This window comes from Manis pentadactyla, chromosome 4, assembly GCF_030020395.1.
Source record: "Manis pentadactyla isolate mManPen7 chromosome 4, mManPen7.hap1, whole genome shotgun sequence".
Classification (NCBI taxonomy): Eukaryota; Metazoa; Chordata; class Mammalia; order Pholidota; family Manidae; genus Manis; species Manis pentadactyla.
The window spans coordinates 19109389-19130585 of record NC_080022.1 but is presented as its reverse complement, the minus strand read 5'-3'; the positions used below and the strand labels follow the sequence as shown (position 1 = coordinate 19130585).

Genomic DNA, 21197 nt, shown 5'->3' with positions numbered 1-21197 from the left:
TACAGAAAGGAGGCTCCCTAGAGAAGTTTTCTCTTAAAAAAATCAGGGCTTTATGAAGAAAGAGGGGAAGCCTGTTTATAAAAGTTTGTACTCCATAAAATTAACAGGATGCCAGGTGATCACAACTCAAGAAATGGACACAGCAAATGCAATCTCTCTCCAAATCCTTCATTTAATGTCAGGTAATGCTTCCGCCCAAATACACACAGGATACATACTGTAGAGAAAGGGATCTGAGTCATGCATGGTGCAGTGGGTACAAACCTTGGCCCAATGCAAAGAAACAGCCAAAGGCCTGGAAGAAGGATGGTTGCTTTTTCCTCTCCATTTCTCTTTCCTACTGGGCTTAAACTAAAGTCCGTGGAAGAGAAGAGTTTTCAATCAGTGGAACTGATGAGACTCCAGGTTCTCGGAAGGTTGATTTGGTTGTACAGTATTACAAAATATATTTAAGAAAAAAACAGCCCAGGCCTTCCAGAAGCAGCCCAAGTGTCAGCTGGTCCAGAGGCCTGACCTCTACATCTAGGTGTTGGACAGGGAAGGGGGGAGAGGGTGATTGCTGGGCACTGGTTTATGATGGAGCAGCATAAGATTTTCCGTGCCCTGTGAACATGTACATAAACATAGTCCCCTCCTCTCAGCCCTGCTCTGCTGCAAGGAAGCCACTGAGAGTGAGTGATAGCTGGGCACAAAGTGTCCGGTAAGACCAGGTAAGGGGTCTAATTCAGTTAAGTAAGTCATTAATTTAGGACCTGTTTTCACACAGTGCAAAGAAAAACCAGGAACTTCTTTCTTACTCTAGACTGACACATTCCAACCTATACATATACCTGAAACAAGTGTCTCAGCTCAAAACAGGCCTTAGCTTTTGCTAAGGTTTGAAGTATAGGAAACATAATACAGCTCTTTTTCAGTCCAAGTGCTAGCATTTGGCAAGACTGTTGCAAAAGATTTCTAATTGAGAGGCAGAAACATCTGTGGTGAGGAAGGCAGCTATTGAAGGAATCCAGGAGCATGAGACTGAGTTTGCAGAGCTGAGTTGTCAGTTTCCTTTTCTACTAGTATCTTCTTCCTTCAGAGCAAACTTCCTCCTCAGGACCTCCGAGATAAGGATAGCAGGGTCTTCCTCCTTCAATAAACTCCGGTTCCTGGGGACACAATAACAACTTATATTTACGAGTACTTACTCTGTCCCAGGCAGTGTTCTATGTCTTTGAATACATTATCTCATTTAGTCCTCACAATAATCTTATGAGGTCGATGCTATTATAATTCTTTCTTATAGAGAAGGAAACTGAAGCACAGAAAGTTTATAAAATTCCACTAGTGTCCAAAGTCACTAGTCACTAAGTCAGTAAAGAGCAAATTCAAAGTCGAAACCAAGCTAACTGGTTGCAGATTTCATTTCTTAACTAGAATACTGTACTATTTTCTGAAATGGTCTATAAAATGTGGGAAAAGGACCATCAACCAGTTAGGCGGCCTGTGAGGGCTTAGCTTTTGCTCCTACCTTCTGGTGCTATTCTTAGTAGCATTTCCCCAGGTCAACAGGGCAAGTCATTAATGACTCGGTTATTTATTAGAACCTTTATTAGTTTTGGGAAAAAGGTGAGCTGAGGATTTCCTATTATCCTGTCTCCCCATCAGGGAAAACAGATTTTTTTTTAAATTGTGGAAAGATTAACCCTGGGTAATTTTAAAGGAGAAAGATACTTACCCTCTTAAGTTTCTAAGTGTACAATACATTATTGTTGACTATAGGTATGTCACTTTAAAAAATGGATTTAAAACATTAAAACTTTTTTTTAAGCCTTTTGACCCCCCTTCATATATTTCTCATATCTCCCACTGCCCATTTCTGGCAACCACCAGTTTGTTATCTGTACCAATGAGCTTTTTTTTTTTTTTTAAAGATTCCACGTTTAAGATTATATGGTATTTGTCTTTGCTTACTTCACTTAGCATCCTGCCCTCAAGGTCCACCCATTGTTGTCACAAATAGCAAGATTTCATTCTTTTTTATGAGTGAATAATATTCTGTTGCATAGATACCCACGTCTTCTTTATCCATTCATCTACTGATGAACACTTAGGTTGTTTCCCTGTCTTGGCTACTGTAAATAGTGTTGCAGTGAATGTGGGAGTGCAGATAATTTTCCAAGTTAGTGTTGTTATTTTTGGATAAATATCCTGAGGTGGAATTGCTGGATTATATGGTAATTCTATTTTTAATTTTTTGAGGAACCTCTACTAGTAGTTTTTCATAGTGGCCACAACCAGTTCACATTCCACCAACAGTGCACAAGGGTTCCCTTTTCTCCATATCCTTGCCAACAATTGCTTTTTTCTTGTCTTTTTGATAATAGCCATTTTAACAGGTATGAGGTGATGTTTCATAGTTTTCATTTGCGTTTCCCTGATTAGTGTTGTTGATCTTTTCATGTTGTCTGTTGGCCATCTGTATGTCTTTGGAAAAATGTCTATTCAGATCTGCCCATTTTTTAACTGGATTGTTTTTGTTTGCTACTGAGTTGTGTGAATTCTTTACATATTTTAGATCTTAACCCCCTTATCATATATATGATTTGCAAATATATTCTTTCATTCAGTAGGTTGCCTTTTATGTTTTGTTGATGGTTTCCTTTAATGTGCAGAAGCCTTTTAGTTTGAAATAGTCCCACTTGTTATTTTTGCTTTTGTTGCCATTGTCTTTGGAGTCAGAGCCAAAAAAATGTTGCCAAGAGCAATGTGAAGGAGATTACTGTTTTCTTTTGGGAGTTTTATGGTTTCAAGTCTTTAATCCAATTTGAGTTTATTTTCATGTATGGTGTAAGATAGTGGTCAAGTTTCATCCTTTTGCATGTGGCTGTCCAGCTTGCCCAACACCATTTGTTGAAGAGACTATCCTTTCCTGATTCTATAGTCTTGCCTCCTTTCATAAATTAATTGACAATATATGCATGAGTTTATTTCTGGGCTCTTTATTCCATTCCATTGATTTTTGTTTCTGTGCCAGTACCATACTGTTAATTAGTATAGCTTTGTAACAGAGTTTTAAAAACGAAATATAATACCTCTTTGTTTTCTCAAAATTGCTTTGGCTTTTTGGGGTCTTCTGTCATCCTGTACAAATTTTAGGATTGTTCTATTTCTGTGAAAAATGCCACTGGTATTTTGGTAGGGATTGCACTGAATCTGTACATTGCTTTGGGTAGTATGGCATTTTAACAATATTCTTCTAGTCCATAAGCATGGAATATCTTTTCATTTATTTGTGTCACCTTCAATTTCTTTCTTTAATATCTTGTAGTTTTCAGTGTACAGGATTTCTCCCTCTTTGGTTAAGTTTATTCCTAGGGGTATTTTATTCTTTTTTGATGCAGTGGTGAGTAAATAGGATTATTTTCTTAATTTCTCTTTCTGATAGCTCACTATTATTTGTATAGAAACTCAACAGATTTTTATGTATTGATTTTGTATCCTGCAGTATTACTAAATTTATTAGTTCTAACAGTTTTTGATGGAGTGTTTAGGGTTTTCTCTACATAGTATCATGTCATCTGCAAATAGTGACACTTTTACTTCTTCCTTACCAATCTGGATGCCTTTTCTTATCTGATTGCTGTGACTAGGAATTCCAGTACTATGTTGAATAACAATGATGAGAGTGGACATTCTTGTCTTGTTCCTGCTCTTAGAAGAAAAGTTTCAGCTTTTCACCACTGTGTATGATGTTAGCTGTGGGTTTGTCATGCATGGGCTTTATGTTGAGGTATGTTCCCTCTATACCCACTTAGTTAAGTTTCTTTATGAATGGATGTTGAATCTGTCACATGCTTTTTCTGTATTTATTGAGATGATCATATGGTTTTAGCCTTTCTTTAATTAATGTGGTATATCATATTGATTGATTTGTAGATACTGAACCATTCTTACATCTGGAATAAATCCCATTTGGTCACGATGAATAATTTTTTTGATTTATAAATTTTGTTTGCAAATATTTTGTATATTTTTGCACATTATGTTCATCAGGGATATTGGTCTGTTAACTATTTTTTTTGTAGTGTCTTTGGTTTTGGTATCAGGGTAATGCTAGCCTTACAGAATGGATTTGGAGGCATTCCTTCCTCTTACATTTTTTGCCTCTCATTTTACATGAGAAGGATAGTTATTAGCTCTGTTTGGTAGAATTCACCCTGTGAAGCTATCAGTTCTGAATTTTTGTTGGAAGTCTTTTGAAGACCAATTCAATTTTGTTACTAGTATTTTTTGTTCTCAGATTTTTAATTTCTTCCTGATTCATTCTTGGAAGATTGTATGTTTCTAGGAATTATCCATTTATTCTAGGTTATCCAGTTTGTTGGCATATAATTTTTTCCTACTAATCTCTTATAACCATTTGTATTTCTGTGGTGTCAGTTTTAACTTCTCTTTCATTTCTGATTTTATTTGAGTCCTCTTTTTTTAATTTTTCTTGATGAGTCTGGCTATAAGTTTATCAACTTTATCTTTTCAAAGAACCAGTTTGGTTTCATTGATCTTTTCTTTCTTTTTATTTTTTAGTCTCTTTCATTTATTTCTGCTCTGATCTTTATTATTTCCTTCCTTCTACTAATTTGAACTTTGTTGTTCTTTTTCTAGTTCCCTTAGTCATAAGGTTAGATTGAGATTTTTTTTGTTTCTTAAGATAGGCCTGTACTGCTATAAACTTCCCTCTTAGAATTGTTTTTGCTGTGTCCCAAAGATTTTTAACTGTTGTGTTTCTATTTTCATTAATTTAGATATTTTTTTATTTTCTTTGATTTCTTCATTGACCCATTGGTGGTTAAGTAGCATGTTGTTTAGCCTCCATGTATTTGTGCTTACTCTATTTTTTTTCTTGTAGTTGACTCCACTTTAATACCATTGTGGGCAGGGAAGATGCTTGATATGATTTCAATTGTATTAAATTTAGACTTATTTTGTGCCCAGTATCATCTACCTGGAGGATGTTCTATATGTACTTGAATGTGTATTCTGCATTTTTTGGATGGAATGTCCTGTAAATATCTGTTACAGTCATATACTATTACTGTATTACTGTCAATTTGTCCCTTTATGTCTGTTAATATTTGCTTCATGTACTTAGATGCTCCTGTGTTGGGTGCATATTTACAGTTGTATCTTCTTGCTGGATTAACCCTTTATATAATGCCTTTTGTCTTTTTTTTTTTTGGTTTAAAAAGAGAAAACTTTGTTTTAAAGTCTGTTTTGTCTGATACGAGTATTGCTGCTCCAACTTTCATTTCTATTTACATGAAATACCTTTTCTATCCCTTAACTTTCATTCTGTGTATGTCTTTAGGTCTGAAGTGAGTCTTCTGTAGGCAGTATACAGATGGGTCTTTTTTTTTTAATCCATCCTTGTTTGAGGCTCTGTGTCTTTTGATTGGAACATTTCAATTATATAGAAATTATATTCATTTATAGTAATTATAGATAGGTTCATACTCATTGCCATTTTGTTAACTGTTTTCTGGTTATTTTGTAGTTCTCTATTCCTTCTTGTCTTGTTCTCTTGTGAGTGATGACTTTCTTTAGTGTTATGCTAGGTTCTTTTTATGTTTACCTTCTATAGGTTTTTGGTTTATGGTTACCATGAGGTTCATATATGACCTTTTAAGTATATAGCAGTCTATATTAAGTTGGTCACTTAAGTTCAAACACATTCTAATATTTTCCATCTGTTTACATTGTGATTCTCTTACCTAATCTTTTTAGATATAATTGACAACTGTCTTTAACCGTACTAGCTTTTAAACAATTGATCTATCTTTTCTAGGTGTTACTGTTACCAGTGAATTTTTTTCTTTTCAGAATTTTCCTCTAGTTATGGCCTTTTTTTTTCCTTTTAATTTTCTTAAAAGGCTGGTTTAGTGGTGGTGAACTCCTTTAACTTCTGTTTTTCTGGTGAACTCTTTAATTCTTCAATTCTGAAAGATGACCTTGCCAGGTAGAGTATTTTTGGTTGTAGATTTTTTTTGCCTTTCAGTACTTGACTATATCATGCCATTCCCTTCTGGCCTATAAATTTCTGTTGAAAAATCAGCTGATAACCTTATGGGGTGTCCCTTGTATGTAACTATTTGCTTTTCTCTTGCTGCTTTTAAGAGTCTCTCTTTATCTTTAATCTTTGACATTTTTATTATTATGTTATCTTGATGTGGCCCTCCATGGGTTCTTGTTCGGGGCTCTGTTCTTCCTGGACCTGGATATGTTTCCTTCTCCAGGTAAGTTTTCCATTCCTTTCTCTCTCTCTTCTTCTGCGACTCCTGTAATGCGAATGTCAGTACATTTGACATTGTCGCAAAGGTCCCTTAACCTATCCTCACTTTTTAAAATTATCTTGTTCAGTTTGAGTGCTTTTCATTACTCTGCCTTCCAGATCACTGATATGTTCTTACGTATCCTCTGATCTGCTGTTGATTCCCTCTAGTAGTATATTTTTCATTTCACTTACTTGAATTCTTCAACTCTGGTTCTTTTTTGTATTTCCTATCTCCTTGTTAAACTTCTCACTGAGTTCTGCACTCTTCTCTTTAAGTCCAGTGTCTTTATAGCCATTATTTTGAACTTTTTATCAGGTAAGATTGCTCAACTCCATTTCATTTAGTTCTTTTTCTGAAGTTTTGTCTTGTTCATTTGGAGCATTCCTCTGTCTCATTTAGTTTGACTTTGTTGTTCTTTTCTATAAATTAGGTGAAATTGCTACCTCTCCCAGTCTTGAAGGAGTGGTCTTGTGTAGGGACATCCTCTGGGTAGACTGTGTGTGGCTGGCTGGCTGGTGGAAGGCCAAGTCGGGGCAGGCTGGGGGGCCCTGGGTTGCTCTGTGCATGGGTTGCCCTGGTGGGTCTGCTGGAGGCTTAGTGTGTGCAAGCTGGGGGTGTCCCATTGTGTGTTGCAGTGGTGCCACCTTGGTGAGACTGCCAGACTTTGGTGATGGGTTCTGGTGCTTGTGAGAGGAGAGGTAGGTAGGGGGAAGTCTGGAGCTGGTGTGCACTAGGGGCCCAGGACCTGCTAAGGTGGCAGGCCGCCTAGCATGCCTGGACCCTTTTCCTGTCCACACTGTCAAGGCAGAGGAACATAAACAATGGTGGTAGTGTTGCTCACCAGCACTTTCTATCCTGGAGTTCGAGCAGTGCCCCTACTGCTTGGCAGATAGGTTAGTGTTAGTGTAATGGGCTTTGTTCACTTATAGTCTAGCTGCTTTTTTAAAGTGGATTTCTTTTTTTTCTGTGCTCTAGGCCAGGCAAATCTGCACACAGGCGATATCCCTCCCTCATGCAGGTTGTGGTACTGGGGGTATAGGATTTCCAATGTTACTGTGTCTACATCTCTCCTGCCATTTTCTAGCCTTTGTTGTGCAGCTGTTCACTCAGCCCTCAGTAGTTCTTCAGGCAGAACTGTTCTCTATGTAGGTGTAGATTCAGTGTGTACTGAATTCAGAGGGAGGAGATGAGTTCAGGTTCTTCCTATGCTGCCAGCTTGGATCTCTCCCTCTGTTCTTCTCTTGCTTGCTTCCTGTGGGGATGGATGACTTTCTTTGGTGGCGTATTTATCTCTCTTTACATTTTGTGTTATTTATTATAGGTTTTTGCTTTGGGGTTACCATGAGGCTTACATATAACAACTTGTAAAAGTTTATTTTAAGCTGATAAGTTTGGTCACATTGTAAAGCTCAACATTTTTACTACCTCACACCTGTGTTTTATGTTTTTGATGTCACAATTTACATCTTTTTATCATGTGTATCCCTTAACTTAATTATTGTAATCATATTTGTTGTTACTACTTTTCTTAACCTTCGTATTAGCTTTATAAGAGGAATTAATTTACTATATAGTTACTTTTCCAGAGATACTCTTTCATATGTTTTCTTTTTTTTTGATTAGTGCCCTTTTTACCATAAAAAAGTGTCTTTAACACTTCTTTTAAGGCAGGTTTAGTGGCGATGAATTCCTTTAGGTTTTGCTTATCTAGAAAACTTCTATTCCTCCTTCAATTCTGAATGATGACTTACTAGGTGGAGTGTGGAGTACTCTTTGTTGGAAGAGTTTCCTTGAATTTATCGTGTTGCTCCCTTCCAGCCTGCAAAGTTTCTGCTGAACAATGTGCTGACCTAATGGGGGTTTCCCTTCCATGTAACATGTTTTTCTCTTTCTGTTTTTAGGGTCTCTTTGGTTCTTTCTATTTGGAACTCTCTGGACTTTCTGGATCTGGATGTCTGTTTCCTTCCCCAGGTCAGGGAATTTTTCAGCCATTATTTCTCTAAATAAGATTTCTGCTCCTTTCTTTCTCTCTTCTCCTTCTAGGAGACCTATAATGTGAGTTAGTATGTTTGATGTTGTCTTGAAGGCCCTTAAGTTATTTTCAATCTAGTGGCGAATAGAAAAAAAGATGATTGAAAATAACTTAAGGGCCTTGTCTTCAAGTTCACTGATTCTTCTCTTTTATCTAGTTTGATGTTGAACCCCTCTCATATTTTTCAGTGCAGTTACTGTATTCTTCAGCTGGCTGACTTCTCTTTGTTTTGTACTTCCTTATATTTTCCATCTCAAAATTTTAAGTTCTGTGTTCATTCATTCTCCCCAGTTCGGTGAGCATCTTTATGACATTACTTTTTACTTAATCAAGTGAATTACTTATCTCTATTTTATTAAAGTTTTTTTTTTTCCTGAGGTTTTTATAAGAGATCTAGAATTTACCGTAAAACATACACATAAGGGACCCATTGGAACAAAACCAAGTCCAGTTTGGGGAAGGGTCAAATTACCTGATACATCATAAAAGGGTATCCTAGATACCTGGAAAATAGTTGCTTGAAATTCTAGTGACCTTACATATATACCATGAAGGCATTTTACTGGTCATTAGGATAGATGATATAAGGGCCAACCTGATACATCATAAAAGGGTATCCTAGATACCTGGAAAATAGTTGCTTGAAATTCTAGTGAACTTACATATATCCCATGAAGGCATTTTACTGGTCATTAGGATAGATGATATAAGGGCCAAGATCAATCTGTCACATTTCTGGACCTTTGCTGAAAGGGCTACTTTCCCATTTTTAGTCATCAATCCTGTTGCTGTTAACAAGGGAGAAAAGATCCCAGGACATAATTGAGAGGAGGGTCTTGGATCTAATACAGTGCAAGAGGCAAGTAAAAGAAAGCTTGAGAGTCGATCTATAAAACATTGGCCAAAATAAAAAGGGTCAGGCCAGCCTAAAAGCCACAGCAGCTGAATTTGGGAATGCAGGAGACCAAAGAACTGAGGGTCACTATGACCAAACTGGCTACAGCCAGAGAAAGAAGGTAAGTGACTTCCCTAAAGGATCAAGCTCCAGGAGCAATGAGGGAGTCACTCAGCCTTATCTATATTTTAGAGTGAAAGTGCACTAGAGACACAAAAGAGATCAATCCCAGCACAAGGTGAATAACCTTCACTTGAATGGGAATATCATGAACTCAGGAAAGCCTTACCTCCCAGCCCCCAAAATAGTTTTTTTTTATTTGCATTAATAAATATTGTTGTACACCCTTGTCTCTGGCCTTTGGGGTCTGGATGTTGAACTAAAATATTTCAGTGCCCAGAAACCCACTGGATAAGCTCCTCTGGTGCATGTAGGTGCTCAGACCACCCTTGGAGAAACACTGCAAGGTTTTTCCTGCAGCTGGAGCTCTGGGCTTCTCTGCTAGATGAATTTCTCAAGGTAGGTACTTCCCAAATTCCCTCACACTCCCATCAGAAACACCTAGAGCTCCACTCCTTAAGGGTTCCGCTTTGGTAAGTTCAAGGTGTATGTTTAACAAAGCTGAGCAACTCTGATGGACAGCCAGGTTTAGAAACTACCTATGAGTCTCAAATGCTGTTCTCAAATCTGTCAATTTGTAGGGTTGGTTTGCATAATGAGACCACTGCATTTTAGAGCAGAAACTCCCAATTTTATGAAATTCTCCTTCCACCAAAAACACTCTACCAATTTGAGATACTAATTATTATGCAACCTCACTTTGAAGAGTAGTAGGCATAGGGACACTTGTATGAAAACGGAAATGGTGAAGCCCCTCCCCAGGGAACAGAAGTTGGATTAGAAAAGCCTTCCTGTAAAATCTGGACTAGTCTCACCATTTGTTTGGGTTAGACTATCCCAACCATATGTAACATGTTCTCAAACTGGGGCCCCAGGTAGTCAGCAGGCTTTGTGACTGAAGTAACACATGGCTACTACTGAGCACTTACATCTGTAAATGCCTTCTATTAGATCACTGGCCATAGGCAGTAACTGTAAACATCACCAGAGCTCCTTATCAGATACTCACAGATCTTGGCTCTGTTTCATCCGGTGAAAGTCCTTCAGGATTCCCATCATATCTGCAAAACTGCTGGCCTTGGACAGAGAGATGCAGTCATCCTCTTCAGACGAGCTGCAGGTAGCTTTGTGTTCTGGTTTACAACATTCAGGGCTGGCAGAACAAAGCAGGGGGACTGATGGAAGCTCAGGTACCTCTACCTCGGTTTCCTCGGTGATGTCACTAATGACAAAGGAAGTTGTAGAGTGGAATGAGGATCCAAAACAAGGTAAGGGAGAAGAGACATTTGAACTTCCTGGAGATAAGAAATCTGGCGTTAATGAAGCCGAAGCTGAAAGAGAAAACAATAGGCATGGATGGACACTGGGGCTAGAATATAGCAGTAATATCTTCTCCCCACAAGCACTGCCTATCAAACACTCACTTCTTAGGATGACACCATGACATCCTGGGAGAGCCAGGGTGGTATCTGTAAGCAAATAGAAGGTCCTCACTACCCTCCTCTCTCAGGATCTCAAGATTGTAGAAGCACTGGACTCTTCTGGTATTCCAGGAAGGCAAAAAAATCTACCCCATTAAAGGCTTTGGCTCCTAAAAGCTTTTCCACAGTGGGCTATGGAGTGACAGCCTGTTTAGACTGAAGCAACAGTACCAGAATCAAAGCATGAATTTGTCCTTTCCTCTAACTGGGCTCTGCTTCTGACTGTGCTCCTGAGAGTGCTGCTAGCTGGGGATGGAAGAAGTGTTCCGCAGTAAAAACAGAATGGTAACATCCTGGTTTCCCAGATTTTAATGGAGAGAATTTCCTCAATTTCTAAGTTTCTAAGAAACACTGATTTTTCATTATTACTTCAGTTTGTCTACTGGATGACAAAAAAGTAGCCAACAAATACAAATGGAAAATTCAAGCGGAAGTCCTCTATAAAACTGCCATAAGGAAATTTTTTTTTTAATTTCAAAGAGAACACCATGATTTTCATGTGTTCTACCAACTGGTAAGGTTTGGGAGCTGTGACTTTGAGTTACTTAGGAGCAAAAAATGAATATGAGAGGAGTATCAGGATACACCCTGAGCATCTTGGGAGAGATCCACCTGTTGCTGTTTCATGCTGCTGGTCAAGGCAGGCTCCCATCCACTTCCAGTAGCTCTGCCTTAACTGCAGACAGAGGTGGAAGGGTGGAGGAGAGTGGTCTCTGGTAGAAAGGACAAGGAAAGGGAGTAACTCAGTGGTGGGGAACGCTTCTTTCTCATATTGAAGAGGAAAGCCACGGAGGGTTCCTGGAAGATGTGATCTTAAAGACACTTGGAAGATGAGGGTGTTGGTTTTTGTGGCCAAGGGAGGGAAGCTGCCTGAGGTCACAGGTTAAATGAAGATTTTCTCCTAACCAAACTAATCTGCCCAAAATGCTGATAAAACCATTCAAGGAGTATTATATAGGCTAGCCAGGCCTCAGGGTAGTTTCAGAGCCCTAGGCCTGAGTTCCCCTGAACCAGGAATCATCATCTTCCTTACCTCTATCCTGTCCAAAAGCCAAGGGAAAAGGAACAGCCTACTTACAGTCTGGCCCTGCATCAGGGACTCCTACCTGCATCAGCTGCCACTATTTTAGCAATCTGGCTGCGCAGGTGGCTCAGCTCATCCTGCAGCTCTGTGGTACGGCTTAGGGCTGGCAGGGCTGGCTTCTTCAAGGCTAGGAGCCTCTCCTCGGACCCACGCAGGTTGGGCACTGAGGCATTGCGCTGCATGACAATCAGAGGGCTGGGCTTCCAGGTATGCCTCAGGGGGCGTGTATCACTCCTATACCAGGGGAAGATGAGTATGTCAGAGATAGCTGGCCACTGCACCCCTTCCAAATTTCCTTCACCCACTCCTATAGGAGTAATACAGCCAGGTTCTACTCTCACTCTGAGCCCATAGCTTCTCACAAGCACTCTCCCTGCTGCCTGCCACCTTATCTGGGAACAAACTCCCCAATTCCCAGCAGACCTGCTACTGCCTCAGTTACCTGACCCGGGCATATGTCTCCTCTTCATCTGCAGCAATCCAGGCAATGTCAGCCAGAGTAGGGACTGGGGGCACATCCCTCAGATACAGGTCAGAGATGTTAGGCAAAGTCTACAGGGAAACAAAATTCATGAACAAACATTTACTGACACCATGATGAGACAGTCAGAGACGGCGAATTAGAATAGGAAGGGTGCCTGATCCAGTACTGGGTGTCAGGTAGGCTTCCTAGAGGAGCAGAGGCAGTTTCCTGGTTGGAAACAGCTTGAATGGAGGTAAAAAATAAGAGTTTGTGAGGTTACAAATAGTTCAGCATGGCTGGAACAAATATGATTAGGTTGTTGCAAGAAGTTGGAAAGTCACTTAAAAGCTTTCATTCTAAGACCAATAATAGCCACTGGAAAATTTAAAGTACAGACAGATTTTAGGTTTTAAAAGATTACTCTGGCTGCCATGTGGAAAATGGATGGGAGGGTGAAGAGGCCAGTTATGAGGCTGTTGCATCCTCTAAGCAAGACATGGTGCCCCAGGGCAGGGAAGGGGCCTGTTTTTATATATAAAGTTTTACTCAAAAAAAAAGTCACATCCATTAATTTATGTACTGTCTGCAGTTGCTTTTAAGCTACAACTGCAGAAAATGAGTAGCTGTAATAGTTATGGTCCACAGCCTAATATATTTACTATCTGGCCCTTTAAAGAAAAAGTTTGCTGGGCCCTGGCTAGAGCAAAAGAAGGAGTCTTCAGTGTGACAGGCCGGTGTAATCTTTTAACAGAGATGGCTACTGTGTTAAGAGTGTCTTGCCCACTGGCTGTAATACAGGTGTGAGGACACCAACAATCTGCCATATCAACAGGGAGTTTTCCTGACTAGCTCTTTACAACACCTTTGTGGTGACCTGGGATCTGTTCTGTCAGAGCAACATTGGGTTAAGCCAACTTGATAATCTGAATATTTAGAGTTCAATAAAAAGAAATGATTATACAAAAGAGATCACAATAGGAGTCCTTAAAATAGTCCCTTAACCCAAGTGAAGAACAACCAGAGAATAGAGTCTGAGTGACAGACACTAGGTTAAATGAAAAAATTAGGATTCGATCATATGTTAACTATGATTACAACAAAGTGAAAAACATGCGCCTAGAAAAAGGTGGAAAATAACTACACCAAAACATTAACAGTTATTGTGTCATGTTACATGTAACTTTTCTTCCTTTCTCCTTTTTTACTTTCCATCATTTAATATTTTTATATGGGTACATTTTAAAAATAAATTAATCAAGATTTGATCAAGTAACATTCAAGGTAATTAATTTACAACAGAAATCCAGGGATATCTAAAAACCCCATCTATATAGGAGTTAAATTGAGATGTTCCTGCTACAAATTGTTTGGTAGGTGGATCAGGAATTGATATGGCTCTGGCTTTTAGAAAGGGAACCTGGGCCTCACAAGAGTGAAGTGATGCTCCAATGTTACACAAAGAACTTGCACTTACCCAGGAGCTACTGCTAAGATGGGCCACTTAGGGGGAGCTTCCCTTTGCTTTTCCTGATTAGCCAGAGTGTGCCTCTGCTACTGGCAATTACGTGAGTTAACATATATGAAGTACTCAGCACAGTACCCAGAACATGGTTATGTGCACAGTAAATGTTAGCTAGTATTACTAATATTATTCACACGTACTCCTGCTCTGTGGGAGCCTGTTCCCTGATCTTTGCCCAGCAGCATCTGGCCAAAGGACTGGAGAGGTTAGAGACAAATGTGGGAGCAACCTCCAGAGTCCCTTGCAGTCCCTAGCTATACTTCCCTTCGTTTCTGATGCTTTAGGCAAAGGCCACATCCTGCCCATGCCCTGTAGGCAATTCTAGACAACTGGCAATCGGGGTCACAGGACAGCCCCCCACCCCATGCATTTCCAACCCCATTCTTAACACTGATACCATTTCTGACTCCAGACTCAGTTCCTCCAGACTTTGCACCCCACATCTGATATACAAACGTAGCTCCTTTGTTTCCACCTGGGCCTATGTCTTTTCCAGCATATATTTCTGTCTCCTCTGTGTAGGCAGAAAGCTGAAGTATTTCTTGTTGTGTTCCAGCTCCCCAAATGCACACAACGTAAGCATTTAGCCTAGGGGTGGTGCTTAACCATTAGTTCTAAGAGGAAGGCAGCTGGGACTAATAAATGCTTTTTAGCTTTCCACTGCAGAAAGGAGGTCTCAGACACATGGGCCAGGCAAGAATCTCTGCTGCAGAGTGGGTGCTCAGGGCCCCTGGACACAGGTAAGACTGAAGGGGCCCAGTAAAGGAGTGGCCAGACTTGGCCAGAAAGAGAGTGGGAAATTATGGCCTCAGGGAAATATTAATAGGTGGTGAAGTGGCCAAATGTTAGGGCTGAAGAAGAGCAGGGTTCAACTCAGTCACACAAAGCACACAGTGTCACATGTGGGAACCTGTCTGGGGTGCTGGCAAATACCTCAGAGCACAGGCATGGCTCGTCTAAAGATCTGGTTCAGCCTTTGGCCTGCTGTGAAGGACTGGACTGCTGGAGCCTGATGAAATCTGAGTCACTCAGAAAGGGCATCAAAGATGAAAGATAATTCACTTATGAGCACATTGGAAGTCTAACTGTTGTGGTCCCAGGTTTGTGTGCAATCAGGAAGGCACAGTGACCAGGAACCATTATAAGAACTTAGTATTTTTCTTTCTTTTCAAACATTGCTTAGGATAATAAATGAATGTAACACTCATCTCTGAAATACATGAGGGCTTTCAGTACGCTTAAAAAATATTTCTTGACAAAATGAAAAAGTAACCAGGAACACAACCTGCCTGCACAACACCAAGGAATCTGGGCACAGAAGAAGCACCATCTCCCATCTCTGAGCCTCTCTTCTCCCCACCTGTGCAGCACACTCACCTCAAAGGACGCCCGGGGACACGGCTTCAGGGGCAGATTGGTCCCGATTCTTCTCACTACACTGCGAGCAGCCCCATGTGGCTTGTTTTGCCAGATTGGGATGGTCTAGAGAAGAGACACAGGGACAGCCACAACCTCAGAGACAAGTCCAACCACTGAGCTGCCCCCCAGCCTCTCCCCTCCCCTTTAGCAGGGAGACAGAATTCCCCAAACCCAGGGACAGGGCACTCTGGGGTGTGACTAAAGTCTCAGTTATGAGTGAGGGCAGGTTTCCCAGTTGCTAGCGTTCCAGTTGGCGGGCCACCTAAGGACACCTGCCGCCACCAAGGCACAGTCCATTCTGGAGGCCCAGTAAAGGGGTGAGGAATTGGTTAAGGGAAGGAATCATCAGGCTTCCCTCTCTCTGCAGTAGATACACACTGACTCCTTAAGTGCCCCCAAATCAAAGCTGGTTCTGCCTGTGGGGTGGGGGTGGAAGGGTGGCCTCTCTCCAACATGAGGCCTCCAGGGGAAATGAAGCATTAACCAGAGTCTCAGAACTTCCTACAGAACTTCAGCAGGCCCAATGTTCTATGGTCCCTGACACGCCCCTTGGCCAACTTGGGAGCCCTCCTGGGCCCCTGGGTTTCCTGAGGCAAAACTTCTAGAGATATAAATAGAACACTTTCGTAGTTAAAAAGCTCGCTGGGAATGTGCCTTACCACACTGGCTTCCATTCTCGACATTTCAACCAGCTCCTGCACTTGAAGAACAAGGCAGCCACACAGCAGCTCTGGGGGCTCGGGGAGGCTGGAGGCGTGACTCCTTCATATCAGGCCATCCTAAGGAACACCGGACTTCTCTTCCTGTGAAACAACCCCCACGGTGGGGACTCAGTGGCCACCACACAAGCTTCACAAAAGTAGGCCCTGCGGAGCCAGCACTAACACGAAGGTTTCTCAGACATTGCACAGGGGAGAAAACTGGCCCGAGGCTGCCCCACCCAACGACGGCTTCTCCAAACCCAGACCCTTGAAGGTTCTGTTCCAGACTTGCTCTGTGAGCCTGGCCAACTTAGGAGCCTTCCTTGGCCTTTCGCTTTCCTGAGGCAAAACTTCTTAAGATATAAATAGAACCCTTTAGTAGTTAAAATCCCACCAGGAAAGCCAAATTGTAGGTACCATCCAAGCCCAGCATTCACTCTTGGAGATGAGATGTGAAGACCCAACATGAGCCCCCCAGCAGGGGAAACAGAGAGTGGAAGAATGAACATCCAGCTCTTGCAAATTTCAGACTAATGGGCTACAGAAAAGAGCCAAAAATTTTATCCTGGCTCCGTCTACTGGCTTTGTAGCCTTAGGTAAGTTCCTTAACATTTCTGAATGTTGGTTTCAACACCTGTGAAAAGAGGACAAGAAGAGTTGCCCCGTAGGTTACCTTAAGGATCAATCAGTGACATAGCTTAATGAACTGTGAAAACATGACACAGATGGCTGGGGTCAGTCCTGACTGGATTCCTCATGGCCACCCCTGCAGGGTAAGCACATGCGGTCAGTGAACTCATTCATCCCTGTTCATCAAACACTGACCATACCCACTTTGTGCCAGGTGGGCACTGCAGGGACTATGCAAGGAGTACGACATGGCCATGCTCTCAAAGGAACCCACAATCTAGAAGAGTAATTAGGACCTGAAATACGTAATTCTAGCAAAGGCTGAGTATCACTGCACACTAAAAAAAGTGGCCAGGTGAGTTCAGCCTCCTGGTTCCAAGGCCCCAGTGGTGAATTCAGAGAGCTAGGAAGGGAAGAAAAACAGCAATAATAGCAGAGGTCCAGAACAGAAAGGTGAGAGAGGCAGAAAGAGGAGCAGAGTATTCGGTAAGGTGTAAAGATACACTGGGGTCATCATGAGGGCTGGGAATGCCCAGAGGGGGAGTTGCTGGGGAGCCAAGGGCAGGCTCTGAACAAGGGACAGTCTGGAATTACCTAATAAGCAGCTCTTTCTGGAAACCTCCCTTGCAGGGTCTCTCCTCTGGGATGGGAGTTATCACTCTCTTTATGATAGGGACTGGGAAAGGAAGCTGAGAGGAAGGCACTTAGATCTAAGGTCACTAGTGGTCATGCCAGTAGAAAGCACTTCCCGAGTCTGGTCCAGATCCTGATGCCTCCTACATGGGCTTAACTCTGTGCAGTTCATGCCTTTTATCAAAGCCCCCCTGTGCGCAGGCTCTGTGCTGAGTGTCAGTGTCTGCATAACAGTGCTTCCCTTCATTTCCCACTTTAGTCATCAGACACTTCCTCTCCGAACTTCCCTCCAAAGACTTAGGCCTAACTTTCACACAACATCCAGCGGGATCTTTCTAGAACACACTGCTAAACTGCACTGTTAAACCCCCCTACAGAGCCAACAGGATAAAACCTAGCCAGCATGGTCTGCAGGGTCCTCCACAATCAGGCCCAACCTCACTACAGCCCTGCACACTACACAGCCACACCTCCCGCATTCCCCTTGCCCTTCCGCCACATTGGCCAGCCCCCCAGTACAGCCCCTCTGAGCCCTTGTCCATACTATTCCCTTCACTTGAAATACCAGTACCCTCATCACCAAGCTCATTCTTCAGAGCTGAGTTCAAGCACCATCTCCCCTTCCCTGACAGGTCCTTAACTGACTGCCCCACAGCACCCTGCATTTCCTTGGAGTCCTCACAAGAATAATCACGTACCTGTGTCATCTGATGAGCCCCAAGGGCAGGGACTTCCCCAGGCACAGGAGTGCCTGCCTGGTACACAGTAGGCACTTAAAACATTTCTTCACTTAAGAAATGAATGAACCAGAACACCTACTTTAGCCTTCAAACAACTCCCCACTCCCCTGTCAAGCGTCACTGGCCATAAGAATCTTCCTCTAGTTCGGGGTAAACGCTGGCTGGTTCGTACCACCTTTGCTCTCCCACAGCCTCCCGGAGGCTGTTGTATAACTGTTCACACACGGTCTCCCGCACGAGCCCGGGAGCTCCTCCAGAGCAGAGCCTGGTCTCATCACCCGTGGGTCCCAGGCGCCTCAAGGAGGCCGCCGCGCTCGGAGCAACTTTCCCGAGCGGCTGCTCCGGTGGCGGTTGGTGGGGCGGGGGGCGCGGTCTGCGGGGATCTTGCCCGGGACACGCCTCCTCTCCCCCGCCACAGCCCGATCCGGTGGGGCCAAGGTCGGTCAAGTCCTCGCCATGGACCAGATGGCCCCTGGACGTACAGGCCCGGGGTCGGGCCCCAGAAGGGGAGAAGAGGAGCGCGGCCAAAAAGAGAAGCCTCTGGCGTAGCTGGGCCACCCGAAGCTGGGTGGCTAGGCGGGCAACTATCCCTCGGGGACTCAGTTTTCCCCCACCCTCAGTCAAACGAGGCTGACCAACACCGGCTCCCGCGAGAACTGGCGCGGGAACAGGAGCCGAAGACTGTGCACAGCGCCCGGTGCCAGACAGCCTCGACAGCCCGGCCGGGAGGTCACGCTCCCGCCGCCGGGGCGGCACTCGGACCTGGTCTCACCTCAGACTGCTGCTCCGGGACTCACTCACCTCCCGGCCCCTCCTACCACAGCCTGCGGCCCAGCCTCAACCGCCCTCACTTCCGCTGGCCCGCCCCCCGGAAGCGATCCTCCGCAGCTGCGCACCGAGCAGCGCCCGCGAGCGCCCTGGAAGGCTGGCCAGGCTCGGGGCGGGGCGAGCGCCGCTTCTGCGTGGGCGGGCGGAGGGCGCCGCACGGGCCTCCCGAGGGGACACGCCCGCGCCAGTCGGAGCTCTGGGGAGGCTGCGCTTGGGGATCCCGGAGGCCTGATCGGTCCCATCCAGGCTGGTCTCCGCCTCCTTGCTGCTCTCCACGTTTAGTCCCCCTCGGACGTCTGAAAGCTGAGGTGTGTGTTGCCGCTTAGCTAGCCCCCAAATTGTGCGGTGTCTGCTGTCTCCACCGCTACTGAAAACTTGAGAATCCTCACCCTGTTGGTCCAGGCCCTCCGGACCTAGCGGTTGCCTTGTGTCATCTCTCACGGGTCCCCTTCACAGTTCTTGCTTCCCAGCCGAGACCCTCTAGTCTCTCCAGCAAGAATGTGCCTCCGACTCCTACCCTCCAGCGCTTTGTGGCTCTGCTCTCCAACGCATCCTGGCCTGGGTCACATGTCCTCCTCTACCTCAGCAGGTGGTTGTGCCCGGCTCCGGGTCGGCAGTTCTTTGGTCTCAAAGCCTGCAGGTCCTAGCTGCCAGGGACAGACAGGCCAGCCACATGGGTGGACAAGTTGTGCTGTCACACAGTGCCTCATGTTCAGAACTCTGCTTTAATGCTCTGCTGTTGCCTTCTTGAAACTAATAAACGTTTTGAAGAGGGGCCCTGCATTTTAATTTTGCACTGGATCCTGCAAATTACGTAGCTAGTCCTGGTCAGAGACTTCAGAGGTTGTCCATCCTGATGCCTAGCATATTACCACCATATTTCAAATGATGAAGTTTGACTTTCAGATCCTGCCCTTTCCAGGTTGGCAAATTGTTGCTTTAATCACTTGGTTCTCCCTCCTGGGCAATGGCAGATCTTGCAAATCCCCTGTAGCTGTCTCTCCTGGGGTGGTGGATGCTGTGGGTGCCCCCGCCCATATCTCCTTTACCCTCCCAGTGAATCCGTCCTCCAGCTACTGAGCTGGCTGCTCACAGCTGCCCCCTTCTCTTGGAAATTGCTCTTGCAGGAGGGAGAACCGAGGCCCTAAACTGGCAAGTTACTCCATTCAAGTCAATGACTAATAGAGGCTCCAAAAGGCCAGTTCAACTGTGTGGTGTGGTTTACGCTTCACAGCCCGTTCTGTGTGATGAGGCCAAGGCTAGGCTTTCAGACTCTGTCCCTGCTCAGCATTTTTCCTTTCCCGATTCTGTTTCACTCCTTCTTTTGTAGGGTTTCCTGAAGTGCACTTCCTCAAAAAAAAAAATTTAAAAAAAATTCCTGATTCCCAAGGCTCTGCTTCTAAGATGGTGGGTTTAACTTCACCATCTTTCTCAACACAGCATCAAATTCTGAAATTAGTAAGCCCTACTACTAGTAGCAGTATTAGCTACTATTAGTAGCTGGGCAGAGAGGTTGAGTCTCTGCTGACGCTGGGTGGCTCATGGCAGGAGCTACTGCCACCCAATGCCTGGGAGCACTGAGCCGGGCATAGGTGCCCTCCCTGCCTGGAAGAGGCACAGAAGCACTGCCTCCCTGACGGTCACAACTTGGCTGAGCTTGCTGGCTCATGTCCTGTTTGGGCTGGAGATCAGAGGGGAATGTTACGTCCTATCACAAACGTATTTTTTTTATTAAGGTATCATTGATATACAATCTTATGAAGGTTTCACATGAACAATATTGTGGTTACTACATTCCCCCATATTATCAAGTCCCCTACGACACTCCATTGCAGTCACTGTCCATCAGCATAGTAAGATGCTATAGAGTCACTAGTTGTCTGCTCTGTGCTGTACTGCCTTTCCCGTGACCCCGCTACGTTATGTGTGATCATAATGTCCTTTAATCCCCTTCTCCCTCCCTCCCCACCCATCCTCCCAGTCCTTCCCCTTTGGTAACTGCCATTCCCTTCTTGGAGTCTGAGTCTGCTGCTTTTCTGTTCCTTCAGTTTTGCTTTGTTCTTATACTCCACAGATGAGTGAAATCATTTGGTACTTGTCTATGCCTGGCTTATTTCACTGAGCATAATACCCTCTAGCTCCATCCATGTTGTTGCAAGTGGTAGGATTTGTTTTCTTCTTATGGCTGAATAATAGTCCATTGTATCACAAGTGTATTTTTAAAAAGTTACTTGAACCTTCTGGTGACAGAAAAGATAGTTCCCAAATGCATTCCAGCCACACACCTCTTGCCCATGTGCCAAGACAGTCCCACAGAGGAGTCAGACCAGGGCCAGAA

General features: G+C 43.7%; 1 protein-coding gene across 3 annotated transcripts; it reads right to left on the bottom strand.

Annotated features, from left to right (window-relative positions):
• Window positions 1-152: 152 nt before the first annotated feature.
• MTFR1L (mitochondrial fission regulator 1 like) lies at window positions 153-18936 on the bottom strand. 3 transcript variants are annotated; one of them, XM_036914793.2, is made up of 7 exons: window positions 18804-18936; window positions 15987-16130; window positions 15286-15390; window positions 12366-12475; window positions 11946-12157; window positions 10368-10653; window positions 153-1148 (listed from the first exon to the last, which is right to left on the bottom strand). In XM_036914793.2, exons 2-7 carry the CDS (start codon window positions 16008-16010, stop codon window positions 1043-1045), a joined length of 843 nt encoding a protein of 280 aa, XP_036770688.1. In that variant the 5' UTR covers window positions 16011-16130; window positions 18804-18936; the 3' UTR covers window positions 153-1042. The 3 variants fall into 3 exon arrangements, with proteins under 3 accessions (XP_036770688.1, XP_036770686.1, XP_036770687.1); XM_036914791.2 differs by having other exon boundaries at window positions 10368-10689; window positions 18804-18935; XM_036914792.2 differs by lacking the exon at window positions 18804-18936 and adding an exon at window positions 17990-18230 and having other exon boundaries at window positions 10368-10689.
• Between the last annotated feature and the right edge of the window lie 2261 nt (window positions 18937-21197).